The 20,927-nt window shown below is 31.4% G+C and overlaps 7 protein-coding genes across 7 annotated transcripts; all 7 read left to right on the top strand.

Moving 5' to 3' along the window:
- The first annotated feature begins 662 nt into the window (after positions 1-662).
- LOC132915888 (sterol regulatory element-binding protein 2-like) lies at positions 663-1,490 on the top strand. The gene is made up of 2 exons (XM_060975653.1): positions 663-844; positions 922-1,490. The coding sequence occupies exons 1-2, from the start codon at positions 725-727 to the stop codon at positions 1,273-1,275; spliced, it is 474 nt and encodes a 157-aa protein (XP_060831636.1). The 5' UTR covers positions 663-724; the 3' UTR covers positions 1,276-1,490.
- Positions 1,491-3,454: 1,964 nt separating this feature from the next.
- LOC132915887 (sterol regulatory element-binding protein 2-like) lies at positions 3,455-4,298 on the top strand. The gene is made up of 2 exons (XM_060975652.1): positions 3,455-3,636; positions 3,714-4,298. Exons 1-2 carry the CDS (start codon positions 3,517-3,519, stop codon positions 4,065-4,067), a joined length of 474 nt encoding a protein of 157 aa, XP_060831635.1. The 5' UTR covers positions 3,455-3,516; the 3' UTR covers positions 4,068-4,298.
- A 2,208-nt stretch (positions 4,299-6,506) lies between these two features.
- LOC132915884 (sterol regulatory element-binding protein 2-like) lies at positions 6,507-7,343 on the top strand. Its single transcript, XM_060975649.1, has 2 exons — positions 6,507-6,688; positions 6,766-7,343. The coding sequence occupies exons 1-2, from the start codon at positions 6,569-6,571 to the stop codon at positions 7,117-7,119; spliced, it is 474 nt and encodes a 157-aa protein (XP_060831632.1). The 5' UTR covers positions 6,507-6,568; the 3' UTR covers positions 7,120-7,343.
- Positions 7,344-7,764: 421 nt separating this feature from the next.
- On the top strand, positions 7,765-11,133 carry LOC132915895 (sterol regulatory element-binding protein 1-like). Its single transcript, XM_060975663.1, has 5 exons — positions 7,765-7,981; positions 8,100-8,194; positions 8,257-8,406; positions 10,315-10,470; positions 10,548-11,133. The coding sequence occupies exons 1-5, from the start codon at positions 7,765-7,767 to the stop codon at positions 10,899-10,901; spliced, it is 972 nt and encodes a 323-aa protein (XP_060831646.1). The 3' UTR covers positions 10,902-11,133.
- Positions 11,134-13,080: 1,947 nt separating this feature from the next.
- Positions 13,081-13,921, top strand: LOC132915894 (sterol regulatory element-binding protein 2-like). Its single transcript, XM_060975661.1, has 2 exons — positions 13,081-13,262; positions 13,340-13,921. Exons 1-2 carry the CDS (start codon positions 13,143-13,145, stop codon positions 13,691-13,693), a joined length of 474 nt encoding a protein of 157 aa, XP_060831644.1. The 5' UTR covers positions 13,081-13,142; the 3' UTR covers positions 13,694-13,921.
- Positions 13,922-14,386: 465 nt separating this feature from the next.
- On the top strand, positions 14,387-17,453 carry LOC132915883 (sterol regulatory element-binding protein 2-like). The gene is made up of 4 exons (XM_060975648.1): positions 14,387-14,555; positions 14,674-14,981; positions 16,630-16,785; positions 16,863-17,453. Exons 1-4 carry the CDS (start codon positions 14,498-14,500, stop codon positions 17,214-17,216), a joined length of 876 nt encoding a protein of 291 aa, XP_060831631.1. The 5' UTR covers positions 14,387-14,497; the 3' UTR covers positions 17,217-17,453.
- A 1,943-nt stretch (positions 17,454-19,396) lies between these two features.
- Positions 19,397-20,238, top strand: LOC132915886 (sterol regulatory element-binding protein 2-like). Its single transcript, XM_060975651.1, has 2 exons — positions 19,397-19,577; positions 19,655-20,238. The coding sequence occupies exons 1-2, from the start codon at positions 19,458-19,460 to the stop codon at positions 20,006-20,008; spliced, it is 474 nt and encodes a 157-aa protein (XP_060831634.1). The 5' UTR covers positions 19,397-19,457; the 3' UTR covers positions 20,009-20,238.
- The last annotated feature ends 689 nt before the right edge of the window (positions 20,239-20,927 follow it).

Below are 20,927 nucleotides of genomic sequence, written 5' to 3'. Positions count from 1 at the left end.
GATGATTAAATATTTAATATATCCTACAATAAAGGAAAATATAAACTTAAAAGTATTTACTGCGCATACACATTGGTTATTTCATTAACGCTATGAAATGCTTAAAACAGTATTTATGAAAGACTTAATAGGTGTTTAGAAATCTAAAGACATCATTTTAAACATTTATTAAAATAATTTTCACTTTGGAATACATTTATACATATATTTTTCCCCTCCTTTCTTCTCTGTTTACCTTCTGGAGTTTCTCTTGAGAGAAACACGTATTTTTTACCATAACTCTTTAACTGTGCAAAGTCAAAAAATATTCAAGTTAAATATTATTCTTATATATATTTAATAAGATAAATATTAAATATTATAAATATTTAATAAGAGCTCTTTGAATAAAGAAATGTTAATATCTCACTCCATTTGAAATTAAAGGGATTCTCTTTACCTATGTATAGTAGTCTTCCTAAAAAATTTTTTACATACCAGATGATTTATCAACTCCTTTGTCCTTAATTTAAAAAGAAATGAAATGATTTCTAAGAATTTGGCTTATAATATTTTACAGGATGGTAGAAAATGGAATCAAAACTTTTTCTTAGGGATAGATAGCATTTAACAGCTCCTGAATCCAACAAATCAATCAAATCTACAAAATTAATAATAATTTTCTTATTAGCTTTGATTATTGTTTTAGCTTACTCAATTGTGGATTTGTGATTGGTTACTTGAAATGCGAACTACACTTTGGCAGGAATTAGATAACGATTTAGAAAAATTAACTACAAATATATCTCTTGGAGGTTTTCAACGTGATTTAGCTTGTTTGAGACAATTATGTCAACATATTCCAGTAAGTTTATATATATTTTCTAATATTATAATTTATAAGTTAATTATTGTTTTTAACAATTGTCACGTATTTTTTAGTCTACTTTAGCAAGAGTATTTGTTTATGAAGCCACAACACGTATAATGGCGGGAGCAACACCAGTGAAAACTCAAATATTGTTAGACCGTAGCTTACATCACAGAAATTCACGTTCTTCAATTATCCGTGGAAAAGATCGTTCACAAGATCAATATACTGGAGAAAGAGAACACGCGGTAGCTTTATGTTTAGCTTGCCGACATTTACCTCCACTATTATTAGCCTCTCCTGGAGAACGTGCAGGCATGCTTGCAGAAGCTGCTAAAACTCTTGAGAGGGTAGGAGATATAAAGAGACTTCAAGAATGTTACAAATTAATGAGGCAATTAGGACCAGCTATCTCTGCTAACTGATATATTACTGGTATAAGAATATACCTCATTCAATCTTGTCTTTTACATGGGTTTATCTTTTTCATGACTCATTATTGTACCAGGTATGTAAATATGAAACCGGAATTTTTATATAGAAAATACACGTTTATTGTATGAAAATGATTAAAAATATTTTATTCGAAGTATTGCCCATCGCTAGCTATACATTTTTCCCACCTGTCTGGCTATTGGTGGATGCCACGTCAAAAAAACTGTGTCTCTTTTTAGGCAAACCAGTCATCGAGCCATTTTCGTAAGAAGCGAAGTGCTGGTCAGAAAGTGCGTGTCCCATCGATACAAATAAATAGTAATCGAACGGAGCCAAGTCTGGTGAGTAAGCCGCGTGCGAAAGTATTTCCCAACTGAACGCTTGTCTGGTAACAATAGTTTTTATGCATATATTTATGCAATTGCTTACTTGCTACAAGTCTGTATAGTAGCTGTGTTGCATGAAATATGACTATGCAATACTTCTACAATGCAACTCCTGTGGCAGGTCTCAGCGTCATATGAGGTGGATAAATATTTATATATATACAGTGCGTGTCCCATCGATACAAATAAATAGTAATCGAACGGAGCCAAGTCTGGTGAGTAAGCCGCGTGCGAAAGTATTTCCCAACTGAACGCTTGTCTGGTAACAATAGTTTTTATGCATATATTTATGCAATTGCTTACTTGCTACAAGTCTGTATAGTAGCTGTGTTGCATGAAATATGACTATGCAATACTTCTACAATGCAACTCCTGTGGCAGGTCTCAGCGTCATATGAGGTGGATAAATATTTATATATATACAGTGCGTGTCCCATCGATACAAATAAATAGTAATCGAACGGAGCCAAGTCTGGTGAGTAAGCCGCGTGCGAAAGTATTTCCCAACTGAACGCTTGTCTGGTAACAATAGTTTTTATGCATATATTTATGCAATTGCTTACTTGTTACAAGTGAGCACTCTAGTGGCATTGCATGAAATATAACTATGCAGTACTTCTAGAGTGAAACTCCTGTGGCAGGTCTCAGCGTCATATGTGGTAGATAAATATATATATACAGGGTAGACGAAATAAAATGTTATAGACTGTTTTCTTATAAACTATTGTACATATTTTCTTTCTTTCCTAAATTAAACGTGATAGCGGGGTAATCATTTGGAGTGCAATCAATTTTTTTAAGACTACTAAGAAAAGTTTAAAGGCAGCCTCCTTCATTTATCTTAAATGCATTTTCTTCGTTTAGGTAACTCATATCAAACAGAGTAACATTTACTTAAAACATTTCTTTTTATTCTGCACAATTAAAGAGATTTAATAAATAATTCAATGCAGTTCTAGATACATTTAGAGACAAGAATATATTTCAACTCTTTTTATAAACATATTTTTTTACCTATTTGTTTGATAATAGAAAGGTAATTTCTTGAAATATTTTATGAACAATGTAAATTTTAAATTCTTTAGAGAGATGAACCGTACTATTTAATCATCTTCTCATATGATGATTAAATATTTAATATATCCTACAATAAAGGAAAATATAAACTTAAAAGTATTTACTGCGCATACACATTGGTTATTTCATTAACGCTATGAAATGCTTAAAACAGTATTTATGAAAGACTTAATAGGTGTTTAGAAATCTAAAGACATCATTTTAAACATTTATTAAAATAATTTTCACTTTGGAATACATTTATACATATATTTTTCCCCTCCTTTCTTCTCTGTTTACCTTCTGGAGTTTCTCTTGAGAGAAACACGTATTTTTTACCATAACTCTTTAACTGTGCAAAGTCAAAAAATATTCAAGTTAAATATTATTCTTATATATATTTAATAAGATAAATATTAAATATTATAAATATTTAATAAGAGCTCTTTGAATAAAGAAATGTTAATATCTCACTCCATTTGAAATTAAAGGGATTCTCTTTACCTATGTATAGTAGTCTTCCTAAAAAATTTTTTACATACCAGATGATTTATCAACTCCTTTGTCCTTAATTTAAAAAGAAATGAAATGATTTCTAAGAATTTGGCTTATAATATTTTACAGGATGGTAGAAAATGGAATCAAAACTTTTTCTTAGGGATAGATAGCATTTAACAGCTCCTGAATCCAACAAATCAATCAAATCTACAAAATTAATAATAATTTTCTTATTAGCTTTGATTATTGTTTTAGCTTACTCAATTGTGGATTTGTGATTGGTTACTTGAAATGCGAACTACACTTTGGCAGGAATTAGATAACGATTTAGAAAAATTAACTACAAATATATCTCTTGGAGGTTTTCAACGTGATTTAGCTTGTTTGAGACAATTATGTCAACATATTCCAGTAAGTTTATATATATTTTCTAATATTATAATTTATAAGTTAATTATTGTTTTTAACAATTGTCACGTATTTTTTAGTCTACTTTAGCAAGAGTATTTGTTTATGAAGCCACAACACGTATAATGGCGGGAGCAACACCAGTGAAAACTCAAATATTGTTAGACCGTAGCTTACATCACAGAAATTCACGTTCTTCAATTATCCGTGGAAAAGATCGTTCACAAGATCAATATACTGGAGAAAGAGAACACGCGGTAGCTTTATGTTTAGCTTGCCGACATTTACCTCCACTATTATTAGCCTCTCCTGGAGAACGTGCAGGCATGCTTGCAGAAGCTGCTAAAACTCTTGAGAGGGTAGGAGATATAAAGAGACTTCAAGAATGTTACAAATTAATGAGGCAATTAGGACCAGCTATCTCTGCTAACTGATATATTACTGGTATAAGAATATACCTCATTCAATCTTGTCTTTTACATGGGTTTATCTTTTTCATGACTCATTATTGTACCAGGTATGTAAATATGAAACCGGAATTTTTATATAGAAAATACACGTTTATTGTATGAAAATGATTAAAAATATTTTATTCGAAGTATTGCCCATCGCTAGCTATACATTTTTCCCACCTGTCTGGCTATTGGTGGATGCCACGTCAAAAAAACTGTGTCTCTTTTTAGGCAAACCAGTCATCGAGCCATTTTCGTAAGAAGCGAAGTGCTGGTCAGAAAGTGCGTGTCCCATCGATACAAATAAATAGTAATCGAACGGAGCCAAGTCTGGTGAGTAAGCCGCGTGCGAAAGTATTTCCCAACTGAACGCTTGTCTGGTAACAATAGTTTTTATGCATATATTTATGCAATTGCTTACTTGCTACAAGTCTGTATAGTAGCTGTGTTGCATGAAATATGACTATGCAATACTTCTACAATGCAACTCCTGTGGCAGGTCTCAGCGTCATATGAGGTGGATAAATATTTATATATATACAGTGCGTGTCCCATCGATACAAATAAATAGTAATCGAACGGAGCCAAGTGTGGTGAGTAAGCCGCGTGCGAAAGTATTTCCCAACTGAACGCTTGTCTGGTAACAATAGTTTTTATGCATATATTTATGCAATTGCTTACTTGCTACAAGTCTGTATAGTAGCTGTGTTGCATGAAATATGACTATGCAATACTTCTACAATGCAACTCCTGTGGCAGGTCTCAGCGTCATATGAGGTGGATAAATATTTATATATATACAGTGCGTGTCCCATCGATACAAATAAATAGTAATCGAACGGAGCCAAGTCTGGTGAGTAAGCCGCGTGCGAAAGTATTTCCCAACTGAACGCTTGTCTGGTAACAATAGTTTTTATGCATATATTTATGCAATTGCTTACTTGTTACAAGTGAGCACTCTAGTGGCATTGCATGAAATATAACTATGCAGTACTTCTAGAGTGAAACTCCTGTGGCAGGTCTCAGCGTCATATGAGGTGGATAAATATTTATATATATACAGTGCGTGTCCCATCGATACAAATAAATAGTAATCGAACGGAGCCAAGTCTGGTGAGTAAGCCGCGTGCGAAAGTATTTCCCAACTGAACGCTTGTCTGGTAACAATAGTTTTTATGCATATATTTATGCAATTGCTTACTTGTTACAAGTGAGCACTCTAGTGGCATTGCATGAAATATAACTATGCAGTACTTCTAGAGTGAAACTCCTGTGGCAGGTCTCAGCGTCATATGTGGTAGATAAATATATATATACAGGGTAGACGAAATAAAATGTTATAGACTGTTTTCTTATAAACTATTGTACATATTTTCTTTCTTTCCTAAATTAAACGTGATAGCGGGGTAATCATTTGGAGTGCAATCAATTTTTTTAAGACTACTAAGAAAAGTTTAAAGGCAGCCTCCTTCATTTATCTTAAATGCATTTTCTTCGTTTAGGTAACTCATATCAAACAGAGTAACATTTACTTAAAACATTTCTTTTTATTCTGCACAATTAAAGAGATTTAATAAATAATTCAATGCAGTTCTAGATACATTTAGAGACAAGAATATATTTCAACTCTTTTTATAAACATATTTTTTTACCTATTTGTTTGATAATAGAAAGGTAATTTCTTGAAATATTTTATGAACAATGTAAATTTTAAATTCTTTAGAGAGATGAACCGTACTATTTAATCATCTTCTCATATGATGATTAAATATTTAATATATCCTACAATAAAGGAAAATATAAACTTAAAAGTATTTACTGCGCATACACATTGGTTATTTCATTAACGCTATGAAATGCTTAAAACAGTATTTATGAAAGACTTAATAGGTGTTTAGAAATCTAAAGACATCATTTTAAACATTTATTAAAATAATTTTCACTTTGGAATACATTTATACATATATTTTTCCCCTCCTTTCTTCTCTGTTTACCTTCTGGAGTTTCTCTTGAGAGAAACACGTATTTTTTACCATAACTCTTTAACTGTGCAAAGTCAAAAAATATTCAAGTTAAATATTATTCTTATATATATTTAATAAGATAAATATTAAATATTATAAATATTTAATAAGAGCTCTTTGAATAAAGAAATGTTAATATCTCACTCCATTTGAAATTAAAGGGATTCTCTTTACCTATGTATAGTAGTCTTCCTAAAAAATTTTTTACATACCAGATGATTTATCAACTCCTTTGTCCTTAATTTAAAAAGAAATGAAATGATTTCTAAGAATTTGGCTTATAATATTTTACAGGATGGTAGAAAATGGAATCAAAACTTTTTCTTAGGGATAGATAGCATTTAACAGCTCCTGAATCCAACAAATCAATCAAATCTACAAAATTAATAATAATTTTCTTATTAGCTTTGATTATTGTTTTAGCTTACTCAATTGTGGATTTGTGATTGGTTACTTGAAATGCGAACTACACTTTGGCAGGAATTAGATAACGATTTAGAAAAATTAACTACAAATATATCTCTTGGAGGTTTTCAACGTGATTTAGCTTGTTTGAGACAATTATGTCAACATATTCCAGTAAGTTTATATATATTTTCTAATATTATAATTTATAAGTTAATTATTGTTTTTAACAATTGTCACGTATTTTTTAGTCTACTTTAGCAAGAGTATTTGTTTATGAAGCCACAACACGTATAATGGCGGGAGCAACACCAGTGAAAACTCAAATATTGTTAGACCGTAGCTTACATCACAGAAATTCACGTTCTTCAATTATCCGTGGAAAAGATCGTTCACAAGATCAATATACTGGAGAAAGAGAACACGCGGTAGCTTTATGTTTAGCTTGCCGACATTTACCTCCACTATTATTAGCCTCTCCTGGAGAACGTGCAGGCATGCTTGCAGAAGCTGCTAAAACTCTTGAGAGGGTAGGAGATATAAAGAGACTTCAAGAATGTTACAAATTAATGAGGCAATTAGGACCAGCTATCTCTGCTAACTGATATATTACTGGTATAAGAATATACCTCATTCAATCTTGTCTTTTACATGGGTTTATCTTTTTCATGACTCATTATTGTACCAGGTATGTAAATATGAAACCGGAATTTTTATATAGAAAATACACGTTTATTGTATGAAAATGATTAAAAATATTTTATTCGAAGTATTGCCCATCGCTAGCTATACATTTTTCCCACCTGTCTGGCTATTGGTGGATGCCACGTCAAAAAAACTGTGTCTCTTTTTAGGCAAACCAGTCATCGAGCCATTTTCGTAAGAAGCGAAGTGCTGGTCAGAAAGTGCGTGTCCCATCGATACAAATAAATAGTAATCGAACGGAGCCAAGTCTGGTGAGTAAGCCGCGTGCGAAAGTATTTCCCAACTGAACGCTTCGATCGTTTCCTTGACCGGTTTTGCTGTATGCGATGGTGCATTATCATGGAGCAAAATTACTTTGTGTTGCCTTTTTTCATATTCTGGTCGTTTTTCACGCAAAGCTCGATTCAAATCGATCGTTTGTTGTCGGTAGCGCTCAGTATTAACGGTTTCGCCAGGTTTTAACAGCTCATGATAGATCACATCCTTCTGATCCCACCAAACACAGAGCATCGTTTTCCGTCCATAGCGATTTGTTCTTGTAGCCGATGTCGGTGGTAAAGCTGATATCAACTGGTAAAGCTGATCCTTTATCGTATGCTTCACGTGCATATAGAGATTATTTAATCGGACATTGTTTACGTATTTTAACCGGTACTGTTGGAGATGCTCATTTATCTTCAATATTAGAATATGGACAAACTATTATGGTTTCTGCTGGAATAGATGCTGGATTTTTATGTACTGACAAAGTTACAGTTACACGTAAGTTTAAATAATATCTTGTTTAATGAGTTCATTGGTGGTATTGGATGGCATTAAATTTCTTTCTTCCTTTTTTTTCTTTAACTAATAAATAGAATTTGGTGAATCAATGTTTTAGATTGCGAAGATGAAATTGGATTATGGTGGGGAGCAGTTATATATCTAGCAGCATGTTGGAAATTGAAAGAAGACGATTCACAAGCATGGAGCATTGTTGAAAGCAAATTTCCTTATGAAAAATGTTATCAACTTTGCAATAATAATAATAGTATTAGTCCACTACCATATATTATTTAAATGCTTTGCAAGCAACAAAAGCGACTACTAAATCAGTCTCTGTGCGTTTTATTGATCAGGCAGGAATATTGCTTGAACAATGTTTGGTTTATTATAATTGCAAGCAACAGTCATCCCAAAACGTTTTGGTAAGATATTTAAATATTATGTTTATAATATATTAATATATTCAATTCTTTTATACAAAAATTATTATAATTACTTATATCTTTTTGCAATGCTTTTATTTTACACAGATAATAAATTTAGAAATTATGAAGTAATAAATTATATAACATATGATTCGAATACGGAAATAAAATATTTAATTTTTTTTATATTTTTTGAAATTTATGATTTTTGAAAAATCTGTTTTTATGTTATTTATCTTCTCAAAATGAATATCATTACACTTTTTTTCATAAAACAAAAGAAAATGATCAAATAATGAATTATATATGTAGTAACTTTAAGTATATTGTTTAATTCTCACAAAATTAAAGGTGTCTGGTAACAATAGTTTTTATGCATATATTTATGCAATTGCTTACTTGTTACAAGTCTGCATAGTAGCTGTGTTGCATGAAATATGACTATGCAATACTTCTACAATGCAACTCCTGTGGCAGGTCTCAGCGTCATATGTGGTGGATAAATATTTATATATATACAGTGCGTGTCCCATCGATACAAGTAAATAGTAATCGAACGGAGCCAAGTCTGGTGAGTAAGCCGCGTGCGAAAGTATTTCCCAACTGAACGCTTGTCTGGTAACAATAGTTTTTATGCATATATTTATGCAATTGCTTACTTGTTACAAGTTAGCATTCTAGTGGCATTGCATGAAATATAACTATGCAGTACTTCTAGAGTGAAACTCCTGTGGCAGGTCTCAGCGTCATATGTGGTAGATAAATATATATATACAGGGTAGACGAAATAAAATGTTATAGACTGTTTTCTTATAAACTATTGTACATATTTTCTTTCTTTCCTAAATTAAACATGATAGCGGGGTAATCATTTGGAGTGCAATCAATTTTTTTAAGACTACTAAGAAAAGTTTAAAGGCAGCCTCCTTCATTTATCTTAAATGCATTTTCTTCGTTTAGGTAACTCATATCAAACAGAGTAACATTTACTTAAAACATTTCTTTTTATTCTGCACAATTAAAGAGATTTAATAAATAATTCAATGCAGTTCTAGATACATTTAGAGACAAGAATATATTTCAACTCTTTTTATAAACATATTTTTTTACCTATTTGTTTGATAATAGAAAGGTAATTTCTTGAAATATTTTATGAACAATGTAAATTTTAAATTCTTTAGAGAGATGAACCGTACAATTTAATCATCTTCTCATATGATGATTAAATATTTAATATATCCTACAATAAAGGAAAATATAAACTTAAAAGTATTTACTGCGCATACACATTGGTTATTTCATTAACGCTATGAAATGCTTAAAACAGTATTTATGAAAGACTTAATAGGTGTTTAGAAATCTAAAGACATCATTTTAAACATTTATTAAAATAATTTTCACTTTGGAATACATTTATACATATATTTTTCCCCTCCTTTCTTCTCTGTTTACCTTCTGGAGTTTCTCTTGAGAGAAACACGTATTTTTTACCATAACTCTTTAACTGTGCAAAGTCAAAAAATATTCAAGTTAAATATTATTCTTATATATATTTAATAAGATAAATATTAAATATTATAAATATTTAATAAGAGCTCTTTGAATAAAGAAATGTTAATATCTCACTCCATTTGAAATTAAAGGGATTCTCTTTACCTATGTATAGTAGTCTTCCTAAAAAATTTTTTACATACCAGATGATTTATCAACTCCTTTGTCCTTAATTTAAAAAGAAATGAAATGATTTCTAAGAATTTGGCTTATAATATTTTACAGGATGGTAGAAAATGGAATCAAAACTTTTTCTTAGGGATAGATAGCATTTAACAGCTCCTGAATCCAACAAATCAATCAAATCTACAAAATTAATAATAATTTTCTTATTAGCTTTGATTATTGTTTTAGCTTACTCAATTGTGGATTTGTGATTGGTTACTTGAAATGCGAACTACACTTTGGCAGGAATTAGATAACGATTTAGAAAAATTAACTACAAATATATCTCTTGGAGGTTTTCAACGTGATTTAGCTTGTTTGAGACAATTATGTCAACATATTCCAGTAAGTTTATATATATTTTCTAATATTATAATTTATAAGTTAATTATTGTTTTTAACAATTGTCACGTATTTTTTAGTCTACTTTAGCAAGAGTATTTGTTTATGAAGCCACAACACGTATAATGGCGGGAGCAACACCAGTGAAAACTCAAATATTGTTAGACCGTAGCTTACATCACAGAAATTCACGTTCTTCAATTATCCGTGGAAAAGATCGTTCACAAGATCAATATACTGGAGAAAGAGAACACGCGGTAGCTTTATGTTTAGCTTGCCGACATTTACCTCCACTATTATTAGCCTCTCCTGGAGAACGTGCAGGCATGCTTGCAGAAGCTGCTAAAACTCTTGAGAGGGTAGGAGATATAAAGAGACTTCAAGAATGTTACAAATTAATGAGGCAATTAGGACCAGCTATCTCTGCTAACTGATATATTACTGGTATAAGAATATACCTCATTCAATCTTGTCTTTTACATGGGTTTATCTTTTTCATGACTCATTATTGTACCAGGTATGTAAATATGAAACCGGAATTTTTATATAGAAAATACACGTTTATTGTATGAAAATGATTAAAAATATTTTATTCGAAGTATTGCCCATCGCTAGCTATACATTTTTCCCACCTGTCTGGCTATTGGTGGATGCCACGTCAAAAAAACTGTGTCTCTTTTTAGGCAAACCAGTCATCGAGCCATTTTCGTAAGAAGCGAAGTGCTGGTCAGAAAGTGCGTGTCCCATCGATACAAATAAATAGTAATCGAACGGAGCCAAGTCTGGTGAGTAAGCCGCGTGCGAAAGTATTTCCCAACTGAACGCTTGTCTGGTAACAATAGTTTTTATGCATATATTTATGCAATTGCTTACTTGCTACAAGTCTGTATAGTAGCTGTGTTGCATGAAATATGACTATGCAATACTTCTACAATGCAACTCCTGTGGCAGGTCTCAGCGTCATATGAGGTGGATAAATATTTATATATATACAGTGCGTGTCCCATCGATACAAATAAATAGTAATCGAACGGAGCCAAGTCTGGTGAGTAAGCCGCGTGCGAAAGTATTTCCCAACTGAACGCTTGTCTGGTAACAATAGTTTTTATGCATATATTTATGCAATTGCTTACTTGCTACAAGTCTGTATAGTAGCTGTGTTGCATGAAATATGACTATGCAATACTTCTACAATGCAACTCCTGTGGCAGGTCTCAGCGTCATATGAGGTGGATAAATATTTATATATATACAGTGCGTGTCCCATCGATACAAATAAATAGTAATCGAACGGAGCCAAGTCTGGTGAGTAAGCCGCGTGCGAAAGTATTTCCCAACTGAACGCTTGTCTGGTAACAATAGTTTTTATGCATATATTTATGCAATTGCTTACTTGTTACAAGTGAGCACTCTAGTGGCATTGCATGAAATATAACTATGCAGTACTTCTAGAGTGAAACTCCTGTGGCAGGTCTCAGCGTCATATGTGGTAGATAAATATATATATACAGGGTAGACGAAATAAAATGTTATAGACTGTTTTCTTATAAACTATTGTACATATTTTCTTTCTTTCCTAAATTAAACGTGATAGCGGGGTAATCATTTGGAGTGCAATCAATTTTTTTAAGACTACTAAGAAAAGTTTAAAGGCAGCCTCCTTCATTTATCTTAAATGCATTTTCTTCGTTTAGGTAACTCATATCAAACAGAGTAACATTTACTTAAAACATTTCTTTTTATTCTGCACAATTAAAGAGATTTAATAAATAATTCAATGCAGTTCTAGATACATTTAGAGACAAGAATATATTTCAACTCTTTTTATAAACATATTTTTTTACCTATTTGTTTGATAATAGAAAGGTAATTTCTTGAAATATTTTATGAACAATGTAAATTTTAAATTCTTTAGAGAGATGAACCGTACTATTTAATCATCTTCTCATATGATGATTAAATATTTAATATATCCTACAATAAAGGAAAATATAAACTTAAAAGTATTTACTGCGCATACACATTGGTTATTTCATTAACGCTATGAAATGCTTAAAACAGTATTTATGAAAGACTTAATAGGTGTTTAGAAATCTAAAGACATCATTTTAAACATTTATTAAAATAATTTTCACTTTGGAATACATTTATACATATATTTTTCCCCTCCTTTCTTCTCTGTTTACCTTCTGGAGTTTCTCTTGAGAGAAACACGTATTTTTTACCATAACTCTTTAACTGTGCAAAGTCAAAAAATATTCAAGTTAAATATTATTCTTATATATATTTAATAAGATAAATATTAAATATTATAAATATTTAATAAGAGCTCTTTGAATAAAGAAATGTTAATATCTCACTCCATTTGAAATTAAAGGGATTCTCTTTACCTATGTATAGTAGTCTTCCTAAAAAATTTTTTACATACCAGATGATTTATCAACTCCTTTGTCCTTAATTTAAAAAGAAATGAAATGATTTCTAAGAATTTGGCTTATAATATTTTACAGGATGGTAGAAAATGGAATCAAAACTTTTTCTTAGGGATAGATAGCATTTAACAGCTCCTGAATCCAACAAATCAATCAAATCTACAAAATTAATAATAATTTTCTTATTAGCTTTGATTATTGTTTTAGCTTACTCAATTGTGGATTTGTGATTGGTTACTTGAAATGCGAACTACACTTTGGCAGGAATTAGATAACGATTTAGAAAAATTAACTACAAATATATCTCTTGGAGGTTTTCAACGTGATTTAGCTTGTTTGAGACAATTATGTCAACATATTCCAGTAAGTTTATATATATTTTCTAATATTATAATTTATAAGTTAATTATTGTTTTTAACAATTGTCACGTACTTTTTAGTCTACTTTAGCAAGAGTATTTGTTTATGAAGCCACAACACGTATAATGGCGGGAGCAACACCAGTGAAAACTCAAATATCGTTAGACCGTAGCTTACATCACAGAAATTCACGTTCTTCAATTATCCGTGGAAAAGATCGTTCACAAGATCAATATACTGGAGAAAGAGAACACGCGGTAGCTTTATGTTTAGCTTGCCGACATTTACCTCCACTATTATTAGCCTCTCCTGGAGAACGTGCAGGCATGCTTGCAGAAGCTGCTAAAACTCTTGAGAGGGTAGGAGATATAAAGAGACTTCAAGAATGTTACAAATTAATGAGGCAATTAGGACCAGCTATCTCTGCTAACTGATATATTACTGGTATAAGAATATACCTCATTCAATCTTGTCTTTTACATGGGTTTATCTTTTTCATGACTCATTATTGTACCAGGTATGTAAATATGAAACCGGAATTTTTATATAGAAAATACACGTTTATTGTATGAAAATGATTAAAAATATTTTATTCGAAGTATTGCCCATCGCTAGCTATACATTTTTCCCACCTGTCTGGCTATTGGTGGATGCCACGTCAAAAAAACTGTGTCTCTTTTTAGGCAAACCAGTCATCGAGCCATTTTCGTAAGAAGCGAAGTGCTGGTCAGAAAGTGCGTGTCCCATCGATACAAATAAATAGTAATCGAACGGAGCCAAGTCTGGTGAGTAAGCCGCGTGCGAAAGTATTTCCCAACTGAACGCTTCGATCGTTTCCTTGACCGGTTTTGCTGTATGCGATGGTGCATTATCATGGAGCAAAATTACTTTGTGTTGCCTTTTTTCATATTCTGGTCGTTTTTCACGCAAAGCTCGATTCAAATCGATCGTTTGTTGTCGGTAGCGCTCAGTATTAACGGTTTCGCCAGGTTTTAACAGCTCATGATAGATCACATCCTTCTGATCCCACCAAACACAGAGCATCGTTTTCCGTCCATAGCGATTTGTTCTTGTAGCCGATGTCGGTGGTAAAGCTGATATCAACTGGTAAAGCTGATCCTTTATTGTATGCTTCACGTGCATATAGAGATTATTTAATCGGACATTGTTTACGTATTTTAACCGGTACTGTTGGAGATGCTCATTTATCTTCAATATTAGAATATGGACAAACTATTATGGCTTCTGCTGGAATAGATGCTGGATTTTTATGTACTGACAAAGTTACAGTTACACGTAAGTTTAAATAATATCTTGTTTAATGAGTTCATTGGTGGTATTGGATGGCATTAAATTTCTTTCTTCCTTTTTTTTCTTTAACTAATAAATAGAATTTGGTGAATCAATGTTTTAGATTGCGAAGATGAAATTGGATTATGGTGGGGAGCAGTTATATATCTAGCAGCATGTTGGAAATTGAAAGAAGACGATTCACAAGCATGGAGCATTGTTGAAAGCAAATTTCCTTATGAAAAATGTTATCAACTTTGCAATAATAATAATAGTATTAGTCCACTACCATATATTGTTTTAAATGCTTTGCAAGCAACAAAAGCGACTACTAAATCAGTCTCTATGCGTTTTATTGATCAGGCAGGAATATTGCTTGAACAATGTTTGGTTTATTATAATTGCAAGCAACAGTCATCCCAAAACGTTTTGGTAAGATATTTAAATATTATGTTTATAATATATTAATATATTCAATTCTTTTATACAAAAATTATTATAATTACTTATATCTTTTTGCAATGCTTTTATTTTACACAGATAATAAATTTAGAAATTATGAAGTAATAAATTATATAACATATGATTCGAATACGGAAATAGAATATTTAATTTTTTTTATATTTTTTGAAATTTATGATTTTCGAAAAATCTGTTTTTATGTTATTTATCTTCTCAAAATGAATATCATTACACTTTTTTTCATAAAACAAAAGAAAATGATCAAATAATGAATTATATATGTAGTAACTTTAAGTATATTGTTTAATTCTCACAAAATTAAAGGTGTCTGGTAACAATAGTTTTTATGCATATATTTATGCAATTGCTTACTTGTTACAAGTGAGCACTCTAGTGGCATTGCATGAAATATAACTATGCAGTACTTCTAGAGTGAAACTCCTGTGGCAGGTCTCAGCGTCATATGTGGTAGATAAATATATATATACAGGGTAGACGAAATAAAATGTTATAGACTGTTTTCTTATAAACTATTGTACATATTTTCTTTCTTTCCTAAATTAAACGTGATAGCGGGGTAATCATTTGGAGTGCAATCAATTTTTTTAAGACTACTAAGAAAAGTTTAAAGGCAGCCTCCTTCATTTATCTTAAATGCATTTTCTTCGTTTAGGTAACTCATATCAAACAGAGTAACATTTACTTAAAACATTTCTTTTTATTCTGCACAATTAAAGAGATTTAATAAATAATTCAATGCAGTTCTAGATACATTTAGAGACAAGAATATATTTCAACTCTTTTTATAAACATATTTTTTTACCTATTTGTTTGATAATAGAAAGGTAATTTCTTGAAATATTTTATGAACAATGTAAATTTTAAATTCTTTAGAGAGATGAACCGTACAATTTAATCATCTTCTCATATGATGATTAAATATTTAATATATCCTACAATAAAGGAAAATATAAACTTAAAAGTATTTACTGCGCATACACATTGGTTATTTCATTAACGCTATGAAATGCTTAAAACAGTATTTATGAAAGACTTAATAGGTGTTTAGAAATCTAAAGACATCATTTTAAACATTTATTAAAATAATTTTCACTTTGGAATACATTTATACATATATTTTTCCCCTCCTTTCTTCTCTGTTTACCTTCTGGAGTTTCTCTTGAGAGAAACACGTATTTTTTACCATAACTCTTTAACTGTGCAAAGTCAAAAAATATTCAAGTTAAATATTATTCTTATATATATTTAATAAGATAAATATTAAATATTATAAATATTTAATAAGAGCTCTTTGAATAAAGAAATGTTAATATCTCACTCCATTTGAAATTAAAGGGATTCTCTTTACCTATGTATAGTAGTCTTCCTAAAAAATTTTTTACATACCAGATGATTTATCAACTCCTTTGTCCTTAATTTAAAAAGAAATGAAATGATTTCTAAGAATTTGGCTTATAATACTTTACAGGATGGTAGAAAATGGAATCAAAACTTTTTCTTAGGGATAGATAGCATTTAACAGCTCCTGAATCCAACAAATCAATCAAATCTACAAAATTAATAATAATTTTCTTATTAGCTTTGATTATTGTTTTAGCTTACTCAATTGTGGATTTGTGATTGGTTACTTGAAATGCGAACTACACTTTGGCAGGAATTAGATAACGATTTAGAAAAATTAACTACAAATATATCTCTTGGAGGTTTTCAACGTGATTTAGCTTGTTTGAGACAATTATGTCAACATATTCCAGTAAGTTTATATATATTTTCTAATATTATAATTTATAAGTTAATTATTGTTTTTAACAATTGTCACGTACTTTTTAGTCTACTTTAGCAAGAGTATTTGTTTATGAAGCCACAACACGTATAATGGCGGGAGCAACACCAGTGAAAACTCAAATATCGTTAGACCGTAGCTTACATCACAGAAATTCACGTTCTTCAATTATCCGTGGAAAAGATCGTTCACAAGATCAATATACTGGAGAAAGAGAACACGCGGTAGCTTTATGTTTAGCTTGCCGACATTTACCTCCACTATTATTAGCCTCTCCTGGAGAACGTGCAGGCATGCTTGCAGAAGCTGCTAAAACTCTTGAGAGGGTAGGAGATATAAAGAGACTTCAAGAATGTTACAAATTAATGAGGCAATTAGGACCAGCTATCTCTGCTAACTGATATATTACTGGTATAAGAATATACCTCATTCAATCTTGTCTTTTACATGGGTTTATCTTTTTCATGACTCATTATTGTACCAGGTATGTAAATATGAAACCGGAATTTTTATATAGAAAATACACGTTTATTGTATGAAAATGATTAAAAATATTTTATTCGAAGTATTGCCCATCGCTAGCTATACATTTTTCCCACCTGTCTGGCTATTGGTGGATGCCACGTCAAAAAAACTGTGTCTCTTTTTAGGCAAACCAGTCATCGAGCCATTTTCGTAAGAAGCGAAGTGCTGGTCAGAAAGTGCGTGTCCCATCGATACAAATAAATAGTAATCGAACGGAGCCAAGTCTGGTGAGTAAGCCGCGTGCGAAAGTATTTCCCAACTGAACGCTTGTCTGGTAACAATAGTTTTTATGCATATATTTATGCAATTGCTTACTTGTTACAAGTCTGTATAGTAGCTGTGTTGCATGAAATATGACTATGCAATACTTCTACAATGCAACTCCTGTGGCAGGTCTCAGCGTCATATGAGGTGGATAAATATTTATATATATACAGTGCGTGTCCCATCGATACAAATAAATAGTAATCGAACGGAGCCAAGTCTGGTGAGTAAGCCGCGTGCGAAAGTATTTCCCAACTGAACGCTTGTCTGGTAACAATAGTTTTTATGCATATATTTATGCAATTGCTTACTTGCTACAAGTCTGTATAGTAGCTGTGTTGCATGAAATATGACTATGCAATACTTCTACAATGCAACTCCTGTGGCAGGTCTCAGCGTCATATGAGGTGGATAAATATTTATATATATACAGTGCGTGTCCCATCGATACAAATAAATAGTAATCGAACGGAGCCAAGTCTGGTGAGTAAGCCGCGTGCGAAAGTATTTCCCAACTGAACGCTTGTCTGGTAACAATAGTTTTTATGCATATATTTATGCAATTGCTTACTTGTTACAAGTGAGCACTCTAGTGGCATTGCATGAAATATAACTATGCAGTACTTCTAGAGTGAAACTCCTGTGGCAGGTCTCAGCGTCATATGTGGTAGATAAATATATATATACAGGGTAGACGAAATAAAATGTTATAGACTGTTTTCTTATAAACTATTGTACATATTTTCTTTCTTTCCTAAATTAAACGTGATAGCGGGGTAATCATTTGGAGTGCAATCAATTTTTTTAAGACTACTAAGAAAAGTTTAAAGGCAGCCTCCTTCATTTATCTTAAATGCATTTTCTTCGTTTAGGTAACTCATATCAAACAGAGTAACATTTACTTAAAACATTTCTTTTTATTCTGCACAATTAAAGAGATTTAATAAATAATTCAATGCAGTTCTAGATACATTTAGAGACAAGAATATATTTCAACTCTTTTTATAAACATATTTTTTTACCTATTTGTTTGATAATAGAAAGGTAATTTCTTGAAATATTTTATGAACAATGTAAATTTTAAATTCTTTAGAGAGATGAACCGTACTATTTAATCATCTTCTCATATGATGATTAAATATTTAATATATCCTACAATAAAGGAAAATATAAACTTAAAAGTATTTACTGCGCATACACATTGGTTATTTCATTAACGCTATGAAATGCTTAAAACAGTATTTATGAAAGACTTAATAGGTGTTTAGAAATCTAAAGACATCATTTTAAACATTTATTAAAATAATTTTCACTTTGGAATACATTTATACATATATTTTTCCCCTCCTTTCTTCTCTGTTTACCTTCTGGAGTTTCTCTTGAGAGAAACACGTATTTTTTACCATAACTCTTTAACTGTGCAAAGTCAAAAAATATTCAAGTTAAATATTATTCTTATATATATTTAATAAGATAAATATTAAATATTATAAATATTTAATAAGAGCTCTTTGAATAAAGAAATGTTAATATCTCACTCCATTTGAAATTAAAGGGATTCTCTTTACCTATGTATAGTAGTCTTCCTAAAAAATTTTTTACATACCAGATGATTTATCAACTCCTTTGTCCTTAATTTAAAAAGAAATGAAATGATTTCTAAGAATTTGGCTTATAATATTTTACAGGATGGTAGAAAATGGAATCAAAACTTTTTCTTAGGGATAGATAGCATTTAACAGCTCCTGAATCCAACAAATCAATCAAATCTACAAAATTAATAATAATTTTCTTATTAGCTTTGATTATTGTTTTAGCTTACTCAATTGTGGATTTGTGATTGGTTACTTGAAATGCGAACTACACTTTGGCAGGAATTAGATAACGATTTAGAAAAATTAACTACAAATATATCTCTTGGAGGTTTTCAACGTGATTTAGCTTGTTTGAGACAATTATGTCAACATATTCCAGTAAGTTTATATATATTTTCTAATATTATAATTTATAAGTTAATTATTGTTTTTAACAATTGTCACGTACTTTTTAGTCTACTTTAGCAAGAGTATTTGTTTATGAAGCCACAACACGTATAATGGCGGGAGCAACACCAGTGAAAACTCAAATATTGTTAGACCGTAGCTTACATCACAGAAATTCACGTTCTTCAATTATCCGTGGAAAAGATCGTTCACAAGATCAATATACTGGAGAAAGAGAACACGCGGTAGCTTTATGTTTAGCTTGCCGACATTTACCTCCACTATTATTAGCCTCTCCTGGAGAACGTGCAGGCATGCTTGCAGAAGCTGCTAAAACTCTTGAGAGGGTAGGAGATATAAAGAGACTTCAAGAATGTTACAAATTAATGAGGCAATTAGGACCAGCTATCTCTGCTAACTGATATATTACTGGTATAAGAATATACCTCATTCAATCTTGTCTTTTACATGGGTTTATCTTTTTCATGACTCATTATTGTACCAGGTATGTAAATATGAAACCGGAATTTTTATATAGAAAATACACGTTTATTGTATGAAAATGATTAAAAATATTTTATTCGAAGTATTGCCCATCGCTAGCTATACATTTTTCCCACCTGTCTGGCTATTGGTGGATGCCACGTCAAAAAAACTGTGTCTCTTTTTAGGCAAACCAGTCATCGAGCCATTTTCGTAAGAAGCGAAGTGCTGGTCAGAAAGTGCGTGTCCCATCGATACAAATAAATAGTAATCGAACGGAGCCAAGTCTGGTGAGTAAGCCGCGTGCGAAAGTATTTCCCAACTGAACGCTTGTCTGGTAACAATAGTTTTTATGCATATATTTATGCAATTGCTTACTTGCTACAAGTCTGTATAGTAGCTGTGTTGCATGAAATATGACTATGCAATACTTCTACAATGCAACTCCTGTGGCAGGTCTCAGCGTCATATGAGGTGGATAAATATTTATATATATACAGTGCGTGTCCCATCGATACAAATAAATAGTAATCGAACGGAGCCAAGTCTGGTGAGTAAGCCGCGTGCGAAAGTATTTCCCAACTGAACGCTTGTCTGGTAACAATAGTTTTTATGCATATATTTATGCAATTGCTTACTTGTTACAAGTCTGTATAGTAGCTGTGTTGCATGAAATATGACTATGCAATACTTCTACAATGCAACTCCTGTGGCAGGTCTCAGCGTCATATGAGGTGGATAAATATTTATATATATACAGTGCGTGTCCCATCGATACAAATAAATAGTAATCGAACGGAGCCAAGTCTGGTGAGTAAGCCGCGTGCGAAAGTATTTCCCAACTGAACGCTTGTCTGG

The sequence above is a fragment of the Bombus pascuorum genome, unplaced genomic scaffold (genome assembly GCF_905332965.1).
Source record: "Bombus pascuorum unplaced genomic scaffold, iyBomPasc1.1, whole genome shotgun sequence".
Classification (NCBI taxonomy): Eukaryota; Metazoa; Arthropoda; class Insecta; order Hymenoptera; family Apidae; genus Bombus; species Bombus pascuorum.
This window is presented reverse-complemented; position numbering and strand designations above follow the sequence as displayed.

Excerpts from the sequence above, each read along its gene's own strand:
- LOC132915886 (XM_060975651.1), top strand. The coding sequence starts at position 19,458 with ATGCGAACTACACTTTGGCAGGAATTAGATAACGATTTAGAAAAATTA. Across the intron at positions 19,578-19,654 it reads AATTATGTCAACATATTCCA|TCTACTTTAGCAAGAGTATT; the intron begins GTAAGTTTATAT and ends CGTACTTTTTAG.
- LOC132915884 (XM_060975649.1), top strand. The coding sequence starts at position 6,569 with ATGCGAACTACACTTTGGCAGGAATTAGATAACGATTTAGAAAAATTA. Across the intron at positions 6,689-6,765 it reads AATTATGTCAACATATTCCA|TCTACTTTAGCAAGAGTATT; the intron begins GTAAGTTTATAT and ends CGTATTTTTTAG.
- LOC132915894 (XM_060975661.1), top strand. The coding sequence starts at position 13,143 with ATGCGAACTACACTTTGGCAGGAATTAGATAACGATTTAGAAAAATTA. Across the intron at positions 13,263-13,339 it reads AATTATGTCAACATATTCCA|TCTACTTTAGCAAGAGTATT; the intron begins GTAAGTTTATAT and ends CGTACTTTTTAG.
- LOC132915887 (XM_060975652.1), top strand. The coding sequence starts at position 3,517 with ATGCGAACTACACTTTGGCAGGAATTAGATAACGATTTAGAAAAATTA. Across the intron at positions 3,637-3,713 it reads AATTATGTCAACATATTCCA|TCTACTTTAGCAAGAGTATT; the intron begins GTAAGTTTATAT and ends CGTATTTTTTAG.
- LOC132915883 (XM_060975648.1), top strand. The coding sequence starts at position 14,498 with ATGGCTTCTGCTGGAATAGATGCTGGATTTTTATGTACTGACAAAGTT. Across the intron at positions 14,556-14,673 it reads TGACAAAGTTACAGTTACAC|ATTGCGAAGATGAAATTGGA; the intron begins GTAAGTTTAAAT and ends TCAATGTTTTAG. Across the intron at positions 16,786-16,862 it reads AATTATGTCAACATATTCCA|TCTACTTTAGCAAGAGTATT; the intron begins GTAAGTTTATAT and ends CGTACTTTTTAG.
- LOC132915895 (XM_060975663.1), top strand. The coding sequence starts at position 7,765 with ATGTCGGTGGTAAAGCTGATATCAACTGGTAAAGCTGATCCTTTATCG. Across the intron at positions 8,195-8,256 it reads ATTCACAAGCATGGAGCATT|TCCACTACCATATATTATTT; the intron begins GTTGAAAGCAAA and ends TAATAGTATTAG. Across the intron at positions 10,471-10,547 it reads AATTATGTCAACATATTCCA|TCTACTTTAGCAAGAGTATT; the intron begins GTAAGTTTATAT and ends CGTATTTTTTAG.
- LOC132915888 (XM_060975653.1), top strand. The coding sequence starts at position 725 with ATGCGAACTACACTTTGGCAGGAATTAGATAACGATTTAGAAAAATTA. Across the intron at positions 845-921 it reads AATTATGTCAACATATTCCA|TCTACTTTAGCAAGAGTATT; the intron begins GTAAGTTTATAT and ends CGTATTTTTTAG.